Raw genomic sequence first — 22,011 nt, forward strand, 5'->3', positions numbered from 1 at the left:
AAAAATGGCAGTTTTACAGGTAGAAAATAAGATCTTGGGCTTGTGAGATGCAACGCGTGTGCAACTCAACACCGTTTCTGCCAATGCAGTGCACAACAAATTTGTTCTGCAAAAAGGGAGATATAGTGAGGGTTATTAACTCACTGCTTGTTTGCCGTTGTAACAACTCTTGCCTGGGAGGCTATAAATAAACCCACTATTGATCTGATGCCTTTTGAAAGAGGCATTACTCCTGTGAGTGTTGATAAGCTGGCAACAGCCCGCTCCTGAGTCCCTGCTTCACATTTATCGCTTGGTTCCAGGATGGGCTCTGGAGAAGCAATCCCGAGCCGTGCTGTCACCACAGCCTGTCCCCCACACCACCGACCACACGCCCCTCCGATGTGTCCCCCCTTGTTGCTGGACTGTCCCAGCGAGTCCCTAAAACGCTGCCCTTTCGCCTCTGTCCCGCGGGAAACCTAATCTCCCCGGTAAATGACACCCGGAGCTATTTTGGAGCTGGGCTGCAGAGGGAAAAGCGAAGCACGTCAGCGATTTGACGGGAGGAGGACAAGCGAGAGGAGGGGTGGGGAGGGGGTGGCACAGCCTAACCCCGAGCCGCAAAGGCACCGCCGGGGGACTTGGGGGGACCTCCTGCTGCACGTCCCTGTCCTCGCTGGGGTTTCTGTTTTATTTTGCTGAAGGGGAAAGGGGGGAACCAAAAGCAACATGGTCCCCCCACGTCCTCTGTTCCCTGTTTCCCCCTTCCCCCTTCTGTCATCTCAGTAGGAAGCGGCTGTTACCCTGCCCAGAGCTTTTTACCTCCTCAGACCCTGACAAGACTCCAGGTAAGACCTAAACCTTCAGCTAAAGAGGAGTAGGCTCGGGGAATCTGGTATTTCGGAGAGAGTGGAGGACGGTGGTCCTAGCTGAGGGAGGGTGAGCTTGTTCCTCTGTCAGTGTTTCTGGGCTGGAGTTATGTCTCGTCTCGCGAAACGTATTTGAAGATGGAGCTGAAGACGGAGGAAATCCATCCTTCTCCTGGTCTGAAGCAACTATGGATTTGCTTTGCTTAATTATTTCTGGCCTTGTTAGCAAAAGAGCAAAGATCGGCCTCCAAAGGAGAGAAGAAAAGAGAGGAAAGCCAGGTTTAAAGCTGGTGGTTGTACTTGCTGCATTTTCTCCTCAAACTGGCAAGAGCAGTGTGCATGAAGAGCCTGGAATAAATAAGGTTCCTGCGGAGAGGTGGCAGCAAGGAGTGTTTTGTTTTGTTTTTAAGAATTATTTCCAGGGCATAAAGCCTGCGCTGCTTTTCTCCTCAGCAAGAACTTTTTTTCCTCTGAGCTTCTCTCCGGTGTCAATACCAATTGAAAGCACAGCCCCCCACCCTCCTCACATTTCTACAAATGGCTCTGACGAGAGATGGGGAGAGATGGAGCTCGACAGCTGAGGCTATTTTCGGCCCTACAGCTCAATGGGGTGGAGTGGCTGTAATGACAATGACGTCCACCCGTTAAAATACAAGCGTTGGGGCTGCAGCCTCGTGGCTAATTGTCACGGAGGGAATTCTTTGTCCCTGCGGCAGTTGTGATCCTGAAACTCCCTCACATAGGAAATCACACATGGTAAAACTCGTGGCAGTGCTCCCAGGTTAATAAAAGCCAGTTTCCTTCTCTGTTAATGCTGGTGGTGATGTATTTAAGGGTTGGGATTATTTGTTTCAGTGCTGGTAAGAGCCTGTGGTCTTTGTGGATATGCATGCAACAAGTGACAGAAAGTAAGAAAATGGTTTCGGATTGTACCAAAAGGGGTTTAGGTTGGACATTAGCAAGAATTTCTTCACAGAGGTGGTGGTCAGGGATGGGAACGGGCTGCCCGGGGATGTGGTGGAGTCCCCAGCCCTGGAGGTATTTCAGAGATGCATGGACGTGGCACTGAGGGACGTGATGTAGTGATGGGACCCAGGAGGTCAGGCTTGTGGTTGGACTTGCTGACCCTGAAAGACTTTTCCAACCTAGATGATTCTATGATTTAATGTGTAAGGGAGAGAAATGTACGTGTACACATCCAGGGGGTGTGTGTGCATGGAGAGGAAATGTGTATTAGCTCAACTGTGGAATAGTGCTGCCAACTTCAGGCATGTAAAACTCCAGCCTTCAAAACTGTAAGACTAATGAAGTAATATAAATCCGTGTGAATCTGCTGTTTTTCTGAACCTTTCAAGCTCACCCAGCTCACGCTGTCATTCCTTGCCATCTGAGCAGACATTGGGGTGCACCTAGGGCAGGGGTTCTGCCATAGCCATTTGCCTCCTGGGTATGTTTTAATCAAAATCCAGTTGGAGGAAATCTGTGATAAATTTGCTAGGGTTTGCATCACTCCTTTTCTGTCCGCAGGGTGGCAAACCCAGAATTTTTGTCTTTCCCCTCTACTCGTGTCCTGCCTTTTCAGCCCCGTGAAGCAGTGATGAGCATCGCCACATGCCTAAGAACTCCCCTGCATTGTAGCTATTCTTTATGTGCTGTCAGAGCAGCCTGGGTGGCTTTAGGCTCAGAAAAATAAAAGGAAAACATGATGCCACACCATCTTGAGTATCAGAGGGGCTGAGCTGAGCAGTTTTGGTCCTTTGGAAGATTCTGGGGTTGTCTTTGTGGCTTCATCAAGGAGGGGATCCCAATGAAGCTGCATGCTGCAGCAAAACCCTAGTAGGAAGAAGTCTTTATGTGGACCTATGGACCTTTTTGGACCTATGGATATGTTAGAAGGAAAGCGAATGCTGTCTGTATGGTTAAAAGAGGGGTGAGCTTCATAAGCAATAGGTCTGCCTTCATCAAGCAGGAAAGATCAGTGTGCTTGAACCAATGTAAGTCATCTAATTGGCTTCAGCCCCCCGTGTTTTACATTAACCGTGTGCTTATGTGACTGGAGGGTGATCTGACTGTCTCGCTCGGTAGAGTCACAAAATGGTTTGGGTTGGAAGGGACCTAAAGGTCATCTAATTCCAACCCCTCTGCCATGGGCAGGGACACCTCCTACTAGACGAGGTTGTTCAAACCTCATGAATGATACTTGTTAGAGTTTTCTAATGGTTCTACTCTCTCGTTTGCCACCAGTCACTGGAAATATTCAGATTATTAAGGATTCATATCAGGAGCCTGAGGTGGTGTAGGTCCTTTCCTAGATAGCTGGTGCATATTTAGCCCTTCCCTGTGGACCAGATGAAAAGATTGCTTTGTCTTGAGCTTAGCTGTCTCTGAGGGCTACTCACAATGTTGAATGCCACATGCTAGCCACTGACCAGCTATGAAACTTCCCTGAGCATCTCCTGTGGACTTTGTCTAACTATGGAGGCACCAGATAGCAGGGAAGGTAAATGAGCCTCCCTCTGACTTGAGATAGCTTACGGCAGCAGGCTTAGTTTAATGCATGGAGTCCTCTGTGTCCAAATCTCCTACAGAGTATGGACACCTATCCTCCAAAGCGCCATGGAAGGCTTTCATCTGCTCACCAAGTGACCTTTAAACATGCCAAAATCCGTTGTCTCTCACTGAAGAGGAATTTAGAGTAGCCCAGGCTAAGCTCTGTGTCCAGCTCCTCCGTGACAGATCCTGTTCCTGTGCTGATGAAACAGGCATCTGATCAATTCTGTCATCTCAGAGCAGCGCGTCTGTGCGAATCTCTACTTACACCTGCCTTAGAGGTGTGATGGGCACGTAGCACTGGGTGTGCTGGTGTGCATTTCATCCTCCAAGCGGGAAGGGTTTGGGACCCAGGAACAGGAGCTTTCCTGACTTAATTGCCTCTCATCTCAGGAGAGGAAGGAGTGCAAGGCTGTAGCAGTTGTCCTTGTGGAGAAAGCCCAGGAAACATGAACTCTAAAGCTGATTGAATAAATGAGCAAGCAGGCATGTGACGGGTCTTAATGTGTTTCTGAGAGAACCCTTGTGTTCCTGACTTGCATTTCAGTAGTCTCTTAGGTTTAGGGATCTGTTGTCAAGTGTTTAATACCCTTAAAGTTCCTTGTTCTTCAGGGGGGCTGCTCATGGCCACATTTGTCTAGGGAATGTTTTGTGAGGCACATTGCACAGTGCTTTTTGCTCTTTGCAAAGGGTCACGGTGGACAGGATTTCCTTTCTAACCATTGACCTGAGAGGCCTCAGCAGAGAATAACCTGCCACCTCTGTACCCTCTCATGCCAAAGAGCATCACAATGGGGGCAGTACTCCACAGTGTGAGGCCTCTGCTTGCCCAGGGGCTGCTGAAGGCTTCTCAGATGCAGCCCAACATCGGTGAAACGAGGAGAAACCCATCCGCTACCCGGCCCCACTCAGCAAGTCACGGGAGGTCAAGCGAGCGATGGTGCTGCCTATACATGGGGTGACATTTAATGACAAGGGCAGTGCCTGGCTCCTCGGGCTAAGACAAGTGGCAGGAGGGAATCATCTCATTGATGTAACCAGAGATGCCTGCGACGGCTTCCAGTGGGGGCTGCCTGCTGGGGTGCCCATCCTGGAGGCCTGCTCTCAGTGCTGTAGTCGGCAGGGTGGCCTGAGGTGATGTTTCCTTGTTGAGAGGAGAGACCTTTCTCTCCCTGAAGGCCATTTATTTTCTCTTCAGAAGGAGAATCTTGAAAGTAAATGTGCCCTTGGTGGAAGTCCACTGTCAGGGGCTTGCTTATCCTGGGGGAAGCAGGTGAAGGTAGAGTCTGGCAGCTGTGAGGAGAGCATTAGAGACCTGGGCTGTGTGCATGCAGTGTATTATTTCCTATAATTTATTTACATTATATGACAATTCTTTCCCTAAAACACAAAATAGTGAAAATTTGAATGAATAAAGACGCGGTTACGCGGTTAAATTACAAGTACCGCTACTTTGCCCTCAGTGCGCTCAGAAACACCCCGATGGGAATGTGATCTCTGCTGCAAATGATTAATCACAGTGGGATTATAAAGTGAAATATGACACTGGTAAATGTCTGAGATTAATTGGAAGGGGCGTTTGCATTGACAAGGTTTATTCATGCTTTGCTGTCAGTCCTGCTGCTTCCAAGAGAGCTACCCTGGCATTTGCAGAGTTACTATGATTTTTGATGTTTGCATGTGCCTATAAAGAATTTGAATTAGTGATTATTTTTTTTTTTTACTAAATTGATTAACAAGTTGCACAATAGAGAAAAAATAAATCTTTTAGCAGTGTGTCCACAAGGCCATCCTCTCCCTCTTACTCATAATCTATTTATCAGTTTAATCTAAGATGATGCATTTAATCCTATTTAAACTAGTAAAATGTAGTTTATCTTGTCCAACCTATCTAAGCCTTTTGTTATGTCTGGCTGTTGGTTAGATATTTATTGTAGCTTCATCCTTGCCACAAGTTAAGATTTCATGCCTGTTAATGGGATTTCATGCTTTCAACACCCTTAAGACAATGTTTTCATTCAGGCAGAGACTGAAGATACGAGTGATTTTCTCATGATTATACAAGTAAACCAGTGGCAGAGCAAGGAATAAGCCCTGTTTTATTTTCCTACCATGTTAGAAATGTATCTAAAATAGTTCTGGTGAGCACACTGTTGTCACTGATGCCTGGTGGTCTCCTGTCATCCTGGCCATCTATAATGGCATAAGAACCGTTCAGTGAGGGTGCGTGATGAAAGCTGGTAGATGGCAAGGTGATGAGATGAAATAAGATGCAGACACCAGGGGAAGGTTTGGGAGAAAGGGGGAAGGGAGGCTGCAACTTGAGGGAGCAGACCTTGGAGAGAAGCGTCTTGGAGTTGCTGTACCAGTCTAGTTCAAGAGCAATAGGCACCTGATGCTGCAGTTTCCTCATGTTTTAATTGCTCTTGGCTGTCAGATCTGCCAGTGAATGGTGAGGCATCCGTTTGGAACAGGGTTGTGTCTGTGCAAGCAGGCTGTGAGTGGAAGGAAAGCACAGGAGGGTGGGTGATGTGAATGCACAAGAGCTTTAGGAAGCATTCCTGTTCTCACCTTGTAGCAGCCAGGCTTTGTGAGCACCCACCGCACACCCTCCGCTCTCCTCCAGCCGTGGAGATGTCCCCTGGTGCCCAGGGGAGGCAATGCTGCTCACAGGAAGCCACTGCTTGATGAAAGGTCTCTGCCTGGCTCATAGCCACACACCTCATGTCCGTAGCCGTCTCCGTGCTCCAGCACTGTTCCATATTATGCAGAACTGCTTCAAAGAAGTGAAGCAACTTCACTCTGTTGTTCTTTTTGATGCCAAGGATTTGAAGGTGGAAATGGAGTTGGTGTGATATATCTATCAAAAACCAGGGATTTAGAAAGGATGAGACACAGTAAAGCCTTGTGAAGGTAGACCCAAAAACTTTGATGCCACGATGCAGCCTGAAATTCTGCCTGATGGGCAGGAAAGATTAGGGAGGACTTGAGCTCCAAGTCCATACCTTGATTTATTCATTCTTACTGTCATTAATGTTCCTGCTAGATTCTCCAGAGGTGAACTTGGATCCCAGCACACACACACACACCCCACTAAAACTGTCCAGCCTCAAACAAGCAGAAGACCCTGATCATCACTCAATCAACTTCAGTGGAAATTTCCACTGACTTCAGTGTACTTTGGCTCCAGCCCAACGCCTGTATCTACATCTTCCAAGCATTCATGCAGCTTCTCTGCTTGCAGCCTTGCATGTGTTTATGGAAAATATATTTTAAAGCTTACATGAGGACAGAGATTGAATTTAGAGGGAATAGGAAGTGCAAACTAGTTTACAGACTTCTGAACTCAGTTTGAGATCAAGGGAAAAACAGTTCTGTACATTAATTTCAACTGCTAAGGGTGACCACTGCACAGAAAGTCAGTTGTTCTGAGCACTAATGATTGCAGGTCAATTGTTCTTTGCATTCTTAGCATTTACCCAGTGATTTTTCCCCATTACTGTTTTTCAGCTTTAAACTTTGAGAACAATTTATTTAATTGCTAAAGATTTTTGGTGGAATAATGCAATATGCTCGATAACTGGAAGAAAAACAACAACAAAAAACACAAGCAAATCTGAATTACGTTAGCGAGTATCAATTTCCTCTAAAGGGAAAGGTGTCTGACTGCTTCTTAAGAGTTCAATATGTTGGAGAGAGAGACAGGAGAGATTGTAAGTCGTGTATTTTTTGTGTTATGTATAGCAGGAAGACTGCATTTGGTTTTGGCTTAGATCCATGGCCCAAATGAAGTCTGAAGGTTAGATCAGCTATACTGTCCTCAATGGTAATAACGATTAGAATGAAAAACATTTTGTGTTTTTGTGCCACTGCTTTCCCCATATTTAGTTTTAATGGTAATTTGTGCCTTTCAGTCTCCAGCAGAGACAATGGAATGAAAAACGGTAATTTGCTGTTAATTTTCATGCATGATTTGTCATATACTCCAGCAAGTACCTTGTCATATACATGGAGCACATCATGATTCATCAGACCATCCCTGTCCTAATGCAGAGACAATTTGGGAGGGGAGCCAAGGCAAAGGGCAAGCAGACAGTTTCCCCAAGGTCATGCTGCAGGTCAACAGCCCACTCGACTCCCACCCCCTTGTGCCATTATGGATTTGCATATTAACATTAACGCACTGCAACGGGAACTGGGGGAAGGAGGAAAAACTAATGCAACTTCTGCCCAAACAGTGCAAAAAATGAAAGCACGTTTTTGGCCTGCTCTTAGTGCTTTCTGCTGGAGGTGGGAGGTAGGTTGTAAGGGCATGCATCTGTCATTGGGTGAGAGAGTGGGTGGATTTGTGGCCAGCAGGGAAGCCAACCTGCTGTAGGATTAAGAAGGATATTTCTGTCAGGGTGACTGCGTATTATTTCCTTTGAATTACTTACAATGCTGGTGCAGTTTGCTTTGTGTAGCCCTTCTGAAGGTGAAAAAGCAGAGATGTGAGAGCAGCCTTGCAGATCTCCCTTCAGTAGCTCCCATAGCTCAAGGAGGTGCAACTTGCTAATGCCCAAGTGTCTGGCATTATACAGCTGAGGACATCTAGTAGCTTGGAGAGAAACAGTGCACATGGGTCTGGTGAATAGGACTTGCAGAGAGGCTTGGAGCTGGGGAGTTTGCTCTTTACAGAGCACTATTCCCAGGCCTCATCCTGCTCCCGGGAAGAGTCGGCTGGTGTACCCTGGGGTTTCTGGTGCCGGCAGGGTCAAGAGCAGGCCTTGAGCTGTGCTTTGCTTGTCTAAGTAAATGACAGCCAGTGTGCAAAAGGGCTTCTGCTCCTGGAGGATTAGAAGTAGTTTCACTTCACCTGTAGGGGAAGGACATCCAGGAGTCCATAGAAAGAGGAGCAAATGAAGAAGGTAAGTTAGTATGCCATGGGGAACTCAAGGGGACCCTAAATGCATTGCTCTCTGTAGAATCATAGAATCATAAAGGTTGGAAGAGACCTTCAAGATCATCTGGTCCAACCGTCACCCTACCACCAAGCCATGTCCCTAAGCACCATGTCCAACCTTTCCTTGAACACCCCCAGGGACGGTGACTCCAGTGGAAAAGTGGGCCACTTCCTCCTTCAGTAGATTCACATGACTGAGCTCAAATCCAAAAAGTATGTAAAATCTTCTCACCCGTAGTGAGAACGATGAAAACGTGCCCCAACCAGATTGTTCTAGATGGCAAATGTCCTGAAACCATGAAAGTGCAACAGTTCTTTGCTTGTACCACCTAATCTGTTCACTCCTGACATTTTTATTTCTCACCCTTTAGGTAACCAGGATGGATTACAGCTCGTTCAGTGGAGTCCCCCGATTCTTGACCCGGCCTAAGGCATTTATGGTGTCTGTGGGGAAGGATGCCACCCTGAGCTGCCAGATCATTGGGAACCCCATCCCAGTTGTGAGCTGGGAAAAGGATAAACTTCCAGTCCAGTCTGGGGGAAGGTTTAAAACTACAGAAGATGGGGATCTCTATCGGCTAACAATCTATGATCTGAGCCTGGAGGACAGTGGCCAATACATCTGCCGGGCCAAGAACACCATTGGGGAAGCTTTTGCTGCTGTCAGTATCAAAGTTGGAGAGGAGACCACGGTAACAGAGTCAGCCCCGTATTTCATCCAGAAACCGTCCTCCATCAAAGTAACTTTGGGCGAGGATGCCATGTTCAAATGTAAAGTTCAGGGCAGCCCTCCCCTCTCGGTGAACTGGGAGAAAGACGGGAGACACCTGCGGAACCGGGCTGACGCAGGCCGCTTCCAGATCGAGTCCGCCGGGGAGTCAAATGCTCTCACCATCCAATGTGCCCGGCTGGGGGACAGCGGCACGTACACGTGCCGGGCAGAGAATCCCATCGGCTCCGCCAGCGCTTCAGCTGCGCTGGTGGTGGAAACGCAGGGCTCTTCGAACCCAGGCAGCAGCAGCCATTTCGACACCAGCTGCGGCAAGACGGCTTCCTTGTTGTCTCACTTGCAAAAGAGGCGGGAGGAGATCAGGAAGACGGACGTAGCCCATGGGTCTTTTGATTCCACGGCTGCCCAGTCTTACTCCGTGACAGAAGGGCTGTCCAGCATTGGTTATAGCCTCTCCCGGGACTACGAGCGGGCAGCTGGCCTCACCACCAAAGGGGCCCGCAATGCAACTTTCGGGGCGCTGACGCGCACGTGCAGCGTGACAGAGGGCAAGCACGCTAAGCTGAGCTGCTACGTGACGGGCGAGCCCAAGCCTGAGATCGTGTGGAAGAAGGACAACGAGGTCATTTCGGAAGGGCGGCGGCACGTCATCTACGAGGACGATCAGGAGAACTTCGTGCTGAAGATCCTCTTCTGCAAGCAGGTAGACAACGGGCTGTACACCTGCACAGCCTCTAACCTGGCGGGACAGACCTACAGCTCCGTGTTGGTCACTGTCAAAGGTGGGTGCTGACGTCTCGCTGGGGTGGGCAGCCCACAAGAAGAAAGGCAAAGCACTTCCACACCGAGTGGGAATTTGGGAAGAACTTCAGGAAAGGGGTGTGGGTGAGGCATGAAGAAAAACCCTCCAGCTGTAAAGGGGGGTTAGTGCTGGAACAGATGACCTGGGGAAGGGGAGAGAGTCCCATCACAGGAGGTTTTTAGGAAGCACAATAAACAAGCATCATTTGGGGATGAATGATGTTGAACTGGCAGGTTGTGGGGCAGCTGGAATGAACTAGATCTTTAAAGATCTCCTCTGTCCTCATTTATAGTAATCTAAGAGATCCCTTACCATCCTCTGGTTCAGCTAACCCCCCCCTCCCCCCCCATCTTTCCCTCCAAGGTTTAATCATATCGGGGTTTAAATTCACCACAGGGTTTAATCAAACTGGTCCTCTTAATCTAACTTATGCCATTTAAAAGGTGGCAGAGGAAACTCCTCCCTGCAAACTGAGTGTGCCAGGCTGCACTGGATCCCTTGGGGGGCCTACCCCAGCTCTAATGCCGTCTCCTCTCAGTTTTTCTGCCCAGATTGACCCACAAGCAGCATTTTTCTTGTCTGGCCTCTTCAGTCTTTTCCCATCTTGTGTTGCTGGATAGCCTGTAGTCCTCGTATGCTCCCAGATCTCTACCAGCTCCAGCATGCTTCTGCTTGCCATACTTAGTGGTGATGAACTTGCCTTCAGAAGGTCCCTCAGCTCTGGTGGAGGTCAGGACAAGCTCTTCAGAACACAAACAAAATTGTGACACATTTTCACAGAGGAAGTTCTAAATCTTCAAGTTGCTCTCCCGTTTGGCAAGGCTTCAGCAGGCAGTCTGCAACCCCAATAAATTAACTCTCAGATGTAAAACAAAAACAAAATGACAACAGCAAAACAAAACAACAACAACAAAACTTTGCCACTTTGTGTGACAAAATAGACTTTTTTGACTGGAAGCAAAATGTGTTAGAAATCTAAATCAGTAGGAAGGGTCTGTGTTTGAAACTTGTCTTTAAGACTCTCAGCTTTTATTCAGTTTTATTGGTTTCCCTGTTCCAGACTTCTCCTTTCGTGCTCACCATCTTTCCCGTCAGTGACTCAGTCCCTGTGTCTGTCAGTGACACCCGATCCACCGAGCTTGCTGGCACTTGTCCTGCTCATTGCCATCCCTCGGAGGTGCTGAGTGGTGTCGAGAAGGGCATTTGGCCCCTTCCATAACTCTGTGATTCCCTTATGAGACAGGACTCAAGGGAGAAGACCGAGCCTCTTCACTCTGAGCGTGGATCAGGCTCCGTTCCTTGCCTAGCTTTTGTCTTGCAGAGAACTGCCCCGTGCCTATGTGGTTATTCCCAACGGGGGCACCTGCTCCAACAGAGACAGGGAAAGCATGTGAAGCAGCAGGTCTGGGAGCAGGCACCATGGGAAAGGGTTATTTATCAATGTCCATTGTCAAAAGACGCCTGTGAGTCAGAGGGCTCAAGTGGAAATGTTTGCGGTATGTTTCTTTGTTACACTACACCACAGTGGGCTTGCTGGCCAGGCCAAGGCTGCCATGGAAAATCCACATGGGCTGGTTATAATTAGGCCCTACATAATGACTCTCCTTTTTGTTACCAGAAGTCCTCAGCCATCCAAAGACAGCAGAATGATGGAGCAATGAAGGGAACTTTTAATTCTGTCCATTATGCCATTGGTGGTGTCCTTAGCTCATCTGCAATCATGTTTTGGGGGGTAGGTCATATTGCCACATTATCTTCTCTTAGGCACTTCTGCAGTACTGAGAAAAACTCCCCATGCAGCCACTTCTGCCAGCACAAAGCTGCTACAGTGGCTTTGCACAGGTGGCAGCATGTTTGTAGAGCCTGTGACACTGCTTCCCCAGAGTGTATCCATAGCCACAGATACACGGGTAGGCAAGCTTCAAGGGTTTAAGTACTCTCTGGCATTCTGGTTCACATATAGCACATAATTTCAACCTGAGTGAGAATATTTGTGGGTGTTTTAAGTGTAATAATAAGAAAAACTACCTGCATCCTGCCTCGGAGGTAGTTAGTAGCAGCCTCGCAGGGTACAGGACTGGGCACAGGTCAGGCATCTTCTAGCTCGCCTCCTGTATTTTGTCAGTCTAAATGTTAGACCTAGGGACTGAACACTTGGCCAAACCCATGTCTTAAAGATCATTGAGCTGAAAGAGAATTTTTTGTTCTTAAATGGGATGTAGTCAATTAGGTGTAAATGTAAAAGGCAAGGCTACAAGGCAGAGAGTCACCATCACAGTTAAGGAAAACCAAGAGTTGATAACTCTTATTCAGAAATGTGCTGGATTCTAGTGTCTAGAGCAGGGATAAAACCACAAACCATATACTGAAACATGAGCTGTAAACGTTAAGAAACTCTTCCCAAGAGCAAACCTCTTTGACAAACCAAAGAGCACAGTTGATGGGAAGAATGTGAATTAATGACTTGAATTTCCCGAAGGCTTTGAAGATGTCCCTAAGCCGTGCGTAAAGTGAGCAAGAATAGCGTACAGGTCTCTATCCTTGGGCCTGGGCCAAGCAATGTTCATCTGAGGAAAGGAATTTGGGACTGGGTCACTGAATACAGAGGGACTAGTTGAGTAATCAGATACTGTATGGAAAGGTTAAAGGCTGCGGCTCAGATAGGATCAGGACTGGAAAAACAGACCGGTGCTGAGGCTACTCCTTTCTTCTTCTGATCTGAAGTGATTTTGGATGACCACTGTCATGGTAGCTGTATTTGAGATCTGAAAAAGAGCTAAAACATGAGGAATGTGGAGGTACAGAGGCAGTTTTAAAAGCACAGTTACTAAGGAAAAGAGCAAGGAAACAAGATGGTGGAAGCTTATCCACACACCTTCAGATAGCTACTCTTGGAAGTATTTTCCATATTCTTACTCTCATTGGCTTTTTTTTTTGTAACAAATGGAAAAATTGCCTCTAGAATAATAAATGGAGAACCTTTAAGAAGCCAGGAGTAGGCAAGAGGAAATGCAGGCAGGTGAAAATCACAGAATATCCTGAGTTGGGTGGGACCCACAAAGATCATCAATTCCAACTCCCAGGTCTGCACAGACCCACCCCAAAATCAGCAATCAGAGCACATGTCTGAAAAGACCTACAGGTGAAAAGAGAAAGGTCAGGCAGGCAGATATGCCTTGGGAAGGTTAGGAAGACACTAGCTTCTCCGCAGGCTGCACCTATTCTTAGCAAAATATGTGTGAGCAGGACCTGCTTTTAACATCTAACATCATCTCATTGCTAGTTTGGTTGGTATGGACCGAACAAAAGCCTATGACACTCTGGAGAAATATGTTTTCAAGACAAGCAGCCAAATTTATAGCTGGTTTAAGCTCTTGCAGCTTTCCCACTGACTCCATGAACTGCTCTTGCTCCATGCTCCCTTGGGGTTTTGTTGTGCTGTTTCCATCTCACATTCTTCCCAGTAGGCAGGATTTTGTAGGTCTTTCATTTTTCCTTCTTTAGAAATGTTTTTATGTGCCTTGGTGAGTATTTCTGCTTTGTCTGGAGACAGATTAATAGAAAAATGTAGCCAAAAAATTGTGGAGAATTCATCATTAAAAAAATAAATTCATTTTGACAGTAGAAATGGATTTAAATGACCTCTCAGGGCACTCAGTGAATGAAAATGAGTCATGTTGGGAGTTCAGGTGCTACAAGGACAAAGTAGAAGAGATGCTTAAATTAGCACCACTGAGCTTGGATGGAAGTAAATGTGTCTAGAGAATGAATGGTTGATACGGAGTGATCAGAAAATCTTTGTTTTCATACTTCAAACTTCATTCTCCCAGAAAGAGATTGCTGTTTTTACTTGATGTTAAATAACTTCTAACCAGCTCTGGTATTATAGGAGCTAGAGGTGGGAACTGGTGCTACTTCTTATGCGAAAACTGTCACAGGTAACCTCAGATGAACACACCTCATCTTCCAAGGGCATTTTGAGTATTTTGGATAAGGAAAGAAATTGGTAGCCCAATGGTTTTATCCTCCATATTAGTCATACTTAACAAGAGCTTACATTGAGAATTACCTTGTGAAAGAGTAATGTGTGACAAACAGGCATGTAGAATTGAGCAGTCAATATTTATGGAGTCCGAGAGATCAAGAATAATGTCGTTATCTGTAGAAACATTTCCCCAAGTGCCTGTGGCTGCAGCACAGAACTGAGAGCTGTGCTGGGTGCTGCACAGAGAAGTAAGAGAGGGTCCCTGGGCTGGGGGATTTGCACTGTAAATGTCACTATCTGACTGATATCTGCAGTATCTGCAGCCCAGTGTGGGTTGAAAGAGGTCGATGTAGAGGTCTCTGGGCAACTCACCGTTCTGACCAGTGGGGTCCTTCTGTTGACCCGTTACCAAAATTAACACCTTCTGCCTGACAGCTGACCAGGCACAGGTTAGACTGTGTAAAGGACATGAAGGTGTGTTCAGGAAGAGGAGACTGGTGGGTTTCAGAGCATTTCGCTCAATTCTCCAAAAGAGCAGTGGGCTGGGAAAATTGCAGCCTTTAGTTCAGTTTGTCAGCTGCTGTCCCTCTGAAGCCCCATTCAGAGCAAAATAAGACGTGTGTGCACATCAGCAGAATGAAAGCAAAGTTGTTTTCAGAGGAGATCTGTGACCCCAGGCTGGCACAGATAGCCTTGTACCTACTGTCCCTGGCTGGAAAAGCAGTTCTTTTACTGCAACACGTAAGAAAGAATCTAATGATTTGCCTATGTTTATACAGTTAAGAGCCTTTTCTTGGGGTAGCTTTTTTTTACCTTAGGTACTGCTTGGTGGCTGTAAAGGGAGAGGTTAATGACATGGCCAGCTGCTCCAAATGTGGAAACAGGCTTGTGTGCTTCTCAGGTGCATCTTGGATTTCCTTCTGGCCCTTGGACATGCCCCTGTGCTCTCATGGCCAGCTCCAGAGTCCCTCCAGTCTCACACAGCAATATCTCCTCAAGGCTGGCATCCTTCTGATAAAGGCTTGTTCTCATCCTCCTGCTTGGTCCCATGTCATGAGAATTGCATCCACACCATTCCCCCTAACCACATGGGTGGCTTCCAGATGTGAAATACAAGAGTGCAGGGCAGGAGGCTGAATTTTCCATGGGATAGAGGAAGAGGAAGATAATTAATACATGGACTGGGGGCAGAGCAGGTCTGTGTTACTGCAAGACTTTGACTTGCGTTGAAACGAAACACATTAGGCAAAAAGACACGTCCCTGTTCCTAAGGTATTGCATGGGTTCCCGGTAAGTTTTCAGTCCTGGGGTAGCCACACAGGTTCAGTATCACACAGGTAATACAGCATCGCTCCCTCCAGGTGTCCTGCCCAAGCCCTGAGGGTCTGGTATCTCTGTCCAGGCTGTGCTCAGCTGGGAAGGATTGGAGGTGTCCATGACAGCTGCAGCTCTGGCTGTGCCAGGGGTGGAGTAAGAGCCCTGCAAAACTGAACATGGATTTCCAGGGCTCGAGTTCAATAAAGAACAAACCACACCAAAGACAGTGGGGGAACAGGATGGGGTAGACAATGGCTTGGGTATACACTCAGCTACTGAAAGCACGAGAAGCAAGTTTTAAGCCATGCTCTGAGATGTGCCACTGTGGGCATGGGCTCATAAATATAAGAGGAATCCACTCCTGCCTGACACTTAGGCTAACACGTGCCATTACGAGCTGCTAGCCACCAGCTGAAATTATCAGCCAGGGAGTGTGATCAAGAAGAGGGGAATGGCACCATGAGAACAGCCTGGATGCTGATGCAGGAGCTATTAGAAGGTGGAGGTACACATCACGACATAATTTCTCATGAAGCACGAGTGGTGACACATCGTCATGAGCTAATCCAAGCGTCTGACGTGGTGGTGGCACCGCTGACCAGTGGCTGCCCTGTTCAGTTCAGTTCCTCTTTCTCTAGTTTGTTGCTGGGGTATCAGGATGATTTCACAGCTCAGCTGTCACAGGAATTAAATGGCATCTGCATTGTTCTGTTCGTAAAATGTTTTTCTCACTGCCATGCAGCTGTCCTGCCCTTTGATCTACACTCTGGTGTCTCCCTAAGCCAGAGTGTTGTAGCCCAGTTGTTGAAGGAAAGCAGAGGCAGAGGAGACTCGGGCTTTTTCTCTCATTCTTTCATTGCCATTGACCAAAGCAGATGCAGAGGCTTTGGTGCTTGCAGGGAGAACAGGGAGCACCTCCATCACCTACTTCAGTGCTTTCCCCCACATCTGCTTGTATTTGCACAGACACCTCTCATCTTTCTGTGCCATTTCAGACCCCTCCACTGAGCTCCTTTCTGACACAAGACCCCTAACACATTGGTTTTTGCACCAGCTGACTAGCTCAGCTGCTCACCTTTACGTAGAATTGCTGCCCTGTGTCCTACCCACCTGTAGCACGTAGCGAGTACGGTGCAGAGACGTTCGTGTTAGAGGACGAGCAGGCCATGAGAGCAGAATTTACCGACCTGATGCTGCACCAGTTCAGGATTAGAGCTAACTCCTGGGCAGTGTTGTGGGGCAGGTAAACAGTTCAGACACTGGTTCGTTTATAGGTAAATCCTCAAAAATACTTCTGATAAGATCTAGTATATATATATTAAGATAAGAGCAGATCACCTACTGCGGTAGGACTTGATTCTGGGGTTGGATGGGAGCCCAGTACAAACCAATATCATTAGTGAGGAGTGTTAGGGTTAAGTCTTCCCTAATAAGTTATTTATTTTCATGCCTCTTACCCCAGACCATCCCAAATTCTTATTTCTCCTCTCTTTTTAATTCCCTGAAGAACCCTCAATACCCTTCAAGGAAAAACTGAAGGATCTTGAAGTCCGGGAGAAGGAATCCGCCACGTTCCAATGCGAGGTACCTGTTCCTAGTACGGAGACAGCTTGGTTCAAGGAGGAAACCAAACTCCGGCAGAGCAAGAAATACAACATCGAGGAAGAGGGCACGTACCGCCGGCTCACCGTCCAGAACGTCACTGCAGACGATGATGCTGTCTATATCTGTGAGATGAAAGAAGGGAGCAGGACCATTGCAGAGCTGTCTGTCCAAGGTAAGGAAGAATCACTATTTCAGATAGGCCAAGCCTCACCTACTGAGTGCCAGATGCACACGTGAGCCTCCAGATGTGAGCTTATGAACCACGTTCATCCCCTGCATGTGTGTAGGGAAGAACAGCAGACTCCCTTACAGTGAGAGGAGAGCCACGTGTGATGGGTCAGTGGGTCCCTGGGTCTCCTGCCAGGGCGTATCTGGGACACGGGGTCACAGAGCAGGGAGAGATTGTGTTTCTGCTCAAGACATGTCACCTGGTGGGGCCCTGTGCTTGAAGGGGCTTCCTAGAAGGCAAAGCCCTTGAGCTGCAGCCCAGCATTGTAGACTTCCCTTAACATGATCCAAAGCAAAGGATGTGTCCCCTGGTGCTGTCTCACACAGGTCTTGTTGGGTGTCTGGCAGACACAATGGTAAATCTGGTCTGAGAGTGGTGCTGACCACGCTGGGAAGTTGGCTTAGCAACTGTCCTATGGTCTGATGTGTGGTCACCACCAGTTTCATTTCCAACTGGGAACCATGTTCATGTCTCAGAGCTCTGACATCGGGAGCTGCTTTCTGGAGTATGAAAGGCCGATGAGTAAGGGGTAAAATGTAGGTGTAGATCCATGTCCAAGTCCTCTGAGACTGGTGACTTGGGACTGAAATTAATGTAGGCATAGAGTTGGGTGCACTGTTGGTGTCTCACAACCAGTGGATGCGCTCATCAGAGACACAGGCCTGTCTGCAGAAGGGGCCATCAGTTCCGAACTCACCGATTTGCTCACTTACCTGTGCAACTCCAGGACCTGCAGTTTTGATTTAGATACTGCTTACACTGCCATCATTGATGTGTTTTCTGTAGTGTGAGTTGCAGACCTGTAATAGCTACAGAATCACACTTTTCCTGTCTTGTTTGAAGCCTGAGTTTACTTCCACTGAAAACAAAAGTTCTCCACTACACAAATTGGTGCAAGATAGTTGGGTGCTGTGCATCCTTGGGCATATTCCTTTTTGTGTCATTAGCAAAGGCTTAACAGTTTGTATGGGTGAAGGCAGAAGGGGTAATATAGCCCACAGACACCTGAGAGTTCAGATAACCCTAACAGAACAAAAAGGATGTCTAAGACATTCAAACACTGTAAATGTGTTTGTCCCTGGTAGCACATCTGGTATTTGTGTTGTGCTGTGGTCCTACAACAAGCTCCATTAGAAGAGAGTGACTGGGCCAGGTGAAGCTCTCAGGAGGGAAAGGAGGCAGAGGCTTACCAGGGGATCCCATTGCCTGCCTCGGGGGAGAATATTCGAGAGCAGGGTGGGGTTGGGAGAGTGTGAGAGCTTGGCAGGATGCACAGCTCTACGGCACTGCAGGGAGAGGGACACCGCCAAGGGCAGACACACAGTCGAGCTTCAGAGAGGATGAGCAGAAAACAGATACTGAATCCTCCTGATGCAACACGTCTGGTTTGTTCCATGAAACAGCTCAGCATTGCTTCTCATGAAGTATCTCTAGGTGCTTTGCCTGACTGAGGGCACTTCTGCCTGGCAGGGACTGTTCCAGGGCTAGAGACAGTCATTATCCATCAATAGGGCTGGTCTTCAGACCTTACACATTCCCCTGTGAACAGTCACATCCTGTAACTCTGACATTATTCTTCTAAATCATAATCACAGTAGCTTGGAAAGGCCACAAGTAAGTGACTTAATTCCATGTGAATTTCAGGGCTCACTCTAAAAAGAAATCTGAGGCTGTCAATGTATTTTCTGCTAAGTTAGGTGGCTGCTGTGTCTGGCCTCTTGGTTATGTAACTTACTGCTCATTTAATGGAAGCAAAATCCCAGAGACAGCCGAGGACCTGTCTGGTTAAAGACTGACCTACTTCAGCAGATTGTTTGTGCAAATTCCTAGAATATGCAGGCAATACAAGCCATATCACAGACAAATCTGTTCTTGGCAAAGCCACGTACCTTGTGTTTACCCAACAACAGATACTGCATGTGAGACTAGAAACATGAGAGACTGTAGTCAAATAAAATTGCTTTTCTCTCTTTGAAGGGCAAAATGAGTCCTTGGGATTATCTCTTCTGTATAACACAGAGCCTAGGGTTTCATTTAGGAATGCCTGTGTAGTGTCTGTAATGTTTCGATTAGGTGAGAGCTATTGGCTAGAACAGCTGTAGTCTGGGTGGTCTCGTGTTACCAGACACTTTCATATCTGCTGTTTGCTAATCATAATTACTTTCTTATTTAAAGGGAACATCATTAAAAAACTTCCACGAAAGACTGCGGTTTCCATAAACGATACAGCCATCTTCTGTGTGGAGCTGGAGAACGAATGCCAGAACATCCGCTGGCTGAAAAACAAAGAGGAGGTGAAAGCCAGTGATCGGATCTCCATCACGCGCTCTGGCAAGCAATACACCATGATCATCCGAGAGTGTACGATAGAAGATGCTGGCGAAATTGCCTTCCTGGCTGATGAAAGCAGGACTTCTACCCAGTTCACAGTGACCAGTAAGTTCCCCTTTTATTTGGCCTTGGTGTTGTGTCTTCCCCAGCAAGCAGGTACTCCCATGTTAGCACTATTTTTTCCAGGTATTGTCGTGGTAAGTCATGCATTGTCCAAAGACAGGGGGAAGTTCATTGCCTGCCAGAAAAGGCTTACGACAACCTGATGTTATGGAGAGGTCAAAACAGAGAGAAAAAACACATTTTGGGAAAGAGCATGGCACAAATGTGTCTCCCCCATACCATTCTCATTCCCTACTGGAATGAATATAAAATGACAACTGGGATGAATATAAACTGGAATGAATACACAACGTAGTGGTAAGGGATGTGTGATTTCTGCACACTGGGAGGTGCTTAGAAAACAATTTGTAAGCTACACGCATTGTGGTCATCTTGCTTCATTATGCATGTAGTGCTGTGGGTACTGTGTCTGCAAGCTGACCTTCATTTTCCAAAATCATTAGTTTATCTGAGAGCTATTTACCAGTTCTTGTGTCCACTTATTTTTCTCTCTCTCTTCAGTGAGTATTTGGAGGGAAGTGTCAGCCAGCATTCAGTTCATTCCCTAAGTCCTGAATCTCCAGAGACAGGAGGGTAGCTTGTGGGTATGCTGGCTCTTACAGGGAAGTAGATAGGTGTCCCAAATATTTTTGGCAGTGTGTGAAGTTCATTTCCATTCTAGGAAGCAAAAACATCTGTGAAAGAACATCTACACACTCACACACTAAACATTTCAGGGGCAGTCAAGCATTCAACAAACTCAAAGCATATTACTTTGATTTTAGCTTCCTAAGCTGTTTGCATTGAAGTAAAATAAAAATAAAATAAAATAAAATAAAATATAAATAAAAATAAAAGAAAAAACAAACACCTGTAAGAAAAAGTAAAAATGTTTCCTCCTAAAAATATAATTTCCTTCCTTTTGTGGGGCAACAGATATAATATGCTGGCTGGAGAATTCCTTCAGATGGCAAATCTGATCTGAGCAAGGGTCCCAAGCAGAGCAGTAGCAGCAGGTGCAGTGTAGCTGATAACAGACCTGAAATGAAATTTTGATGAAACTGCCTGATTTTATTAGGCAGGTGTTTGTATCTTGGCACTGTGTCTCCCAGACGTGTGGGTTTTGCCTCCACTGCCGTTCTAGTCTGCATGTGAACACCAACTCAGGGAAAATAATACTTCTTTTCTCCCACCAGCACCTCCAAATTGCAATTACTGAGTAGTAAAAACAAATCTTTAAATAACAGTTTAAAACTGTTGTATTATCTAAAGTGCTTGGGGCATTCTGACGCTATTAAGCTACACGTTTTAATGAGAAAAAAAAGGCATAAGCATCTTAGCATTGTGGCATTTTCTAAGGTATTTGGGAAGTTGTAACTGAGTTGTAACCAATCCAACCAAGCGTGGATGGGAATGACAATATTCAGCATGATTTCTGACTCTGCTGTTTAAATTATGAAGCAAGAGCTGATTCATGGAACAGAAAAAGTGAAGAAGTTGTCTTCCTGCAAGCAGGTATCTCTGAACAAAATATTACATTTCAGTTTCTGATGGTAAGGTCAGGAGATCCGATTCCAGCGTCTAGTTTTCAGCTTAATGCTATGTTAGCAGGACCTTTGGCATCTAGCTCTGACCAGCAGCAACTGACAGGCTGGTAACAGTGCACCCCAAAACACTTATGTGTCTATTTATGTAATGAAGAAAAAGTGTATCACATTGAGATTTCCTATTTTTACACTTTGTGCCTATTTGATAAGCTACTGTGTGCTATGTCCACATCTTTTCAATTAGCTGGATGAGATTGTTGTTAGCTGTTTAATACCATTCACCAGACAAGAAATGTGTATATATTAGTTGCTTAGGATCATGTGTTATTAGTCTGCCTGTTTTACAGATGGGTAAACTGAGGCAGAGAGCAGCTCAGATCTCCCAAACTTCAGTTTGCAGTCTAGGCTCATCACAAAAGCTCCCTCTTTAGTCTTGAATACTTGAGAATCTGCAATGTGCAACCCATTGCCCCTGCCTCACACACCTTTAAGCTGGGATGTGTTGCTCCTGAGTGTGCTGTTCTCTGTAGGATTGCAGCTGGAGTCTGGATGGCTGACTTAAACCAGGCAGCTGACTTTCAAATAGCCAGAATTAAACAAAATGAGTCATTTACTGGGTCAGTAATCTGTAACTAGAGCACATTAGATAATTCCTAGCCTCTTGTCCATGTCAGTGGAAGCACATAGAGAAGGATTTTAGCCTTCTCTACAGGAGCAATAAGAGGGTGAACGTAAATCTTTGCTATGCAATTACCTGCAGGAATAAATCTGTCATATGTGACCTCAGGTACCACAAAATAGCCACATCTCCTTGGCTGTAGTGTCCCCCAGTGGGACATGCCTTTTGCATCATTTCCTTTCAAAGTTAATTCCCCGACCCCAAAAGCTGGCTCTTCACAGATTACTAAAACACCTTTCCTGACAGAGGTCCCTGCTGACGGCTATCACTCTTGGGAGGGAAAATTTACAGAAGGCTGTCTGTGTGGCAAGAAATTCAGAGGCAGAACAGATTCCCAGAAGAAA

General features: G+C 46.5%; 1 protein-coding gene across 15 annotated transcripts in view; it reads left to right on the plus strand.

Moving 5' to 3' along the window:
* Positions 1 to 604: 604 nt before the first annotated feature.
* OBSCN (obscurin, cytoskeletal calmodulin and titin-interacting RhoGEF) overlaps positions 605 to 22,011 on the plus strand; it is a 184,565-nt gene continuing 163,158 nt past the window's right edge. For 14 of the 15 annotated variants that reach the window (XM_084509857.1, XM_084509867.1, XM_084509870.1 and 11 more), the window contains exons 1-4: positions 605 to 827; positions 8,712 to 9,852; positions 16,682 to 16,951; positions 19,184 to 19,444. In XM_084509857.1, coding sequence (XP_084365983.1) covers positions 8,721 to 9,852; positions 16,682 to 16,951; positions 19,184 to 19,444 — 1,663 coding nt within the window. In that variant the 5' untranslated portion in view covers positions 605 to 827; positions 8,712 to 8,720. The remainder of the gene's footprint in view (positions 828 to 8,711; positions 9,853 to 16,681; positions 16,952 to 19,183; positions 19,445 to 22,011) is intronic. The other variant, XM_084509863.1, reaches the window with a different exon arrangement.

The sequence above is a fragment of the Aythya ferina genome (assembly GCF_964211825.1).
Source record: "Aythya ferina genome assembly, chromosome: 2".
In the NCBI taxonomy this organism is placed as follows: Eukaryota; Metazoa; Chordata; class Aves; order Anseriformes; family Anatidae; genus Aythya; species Aythya ferina.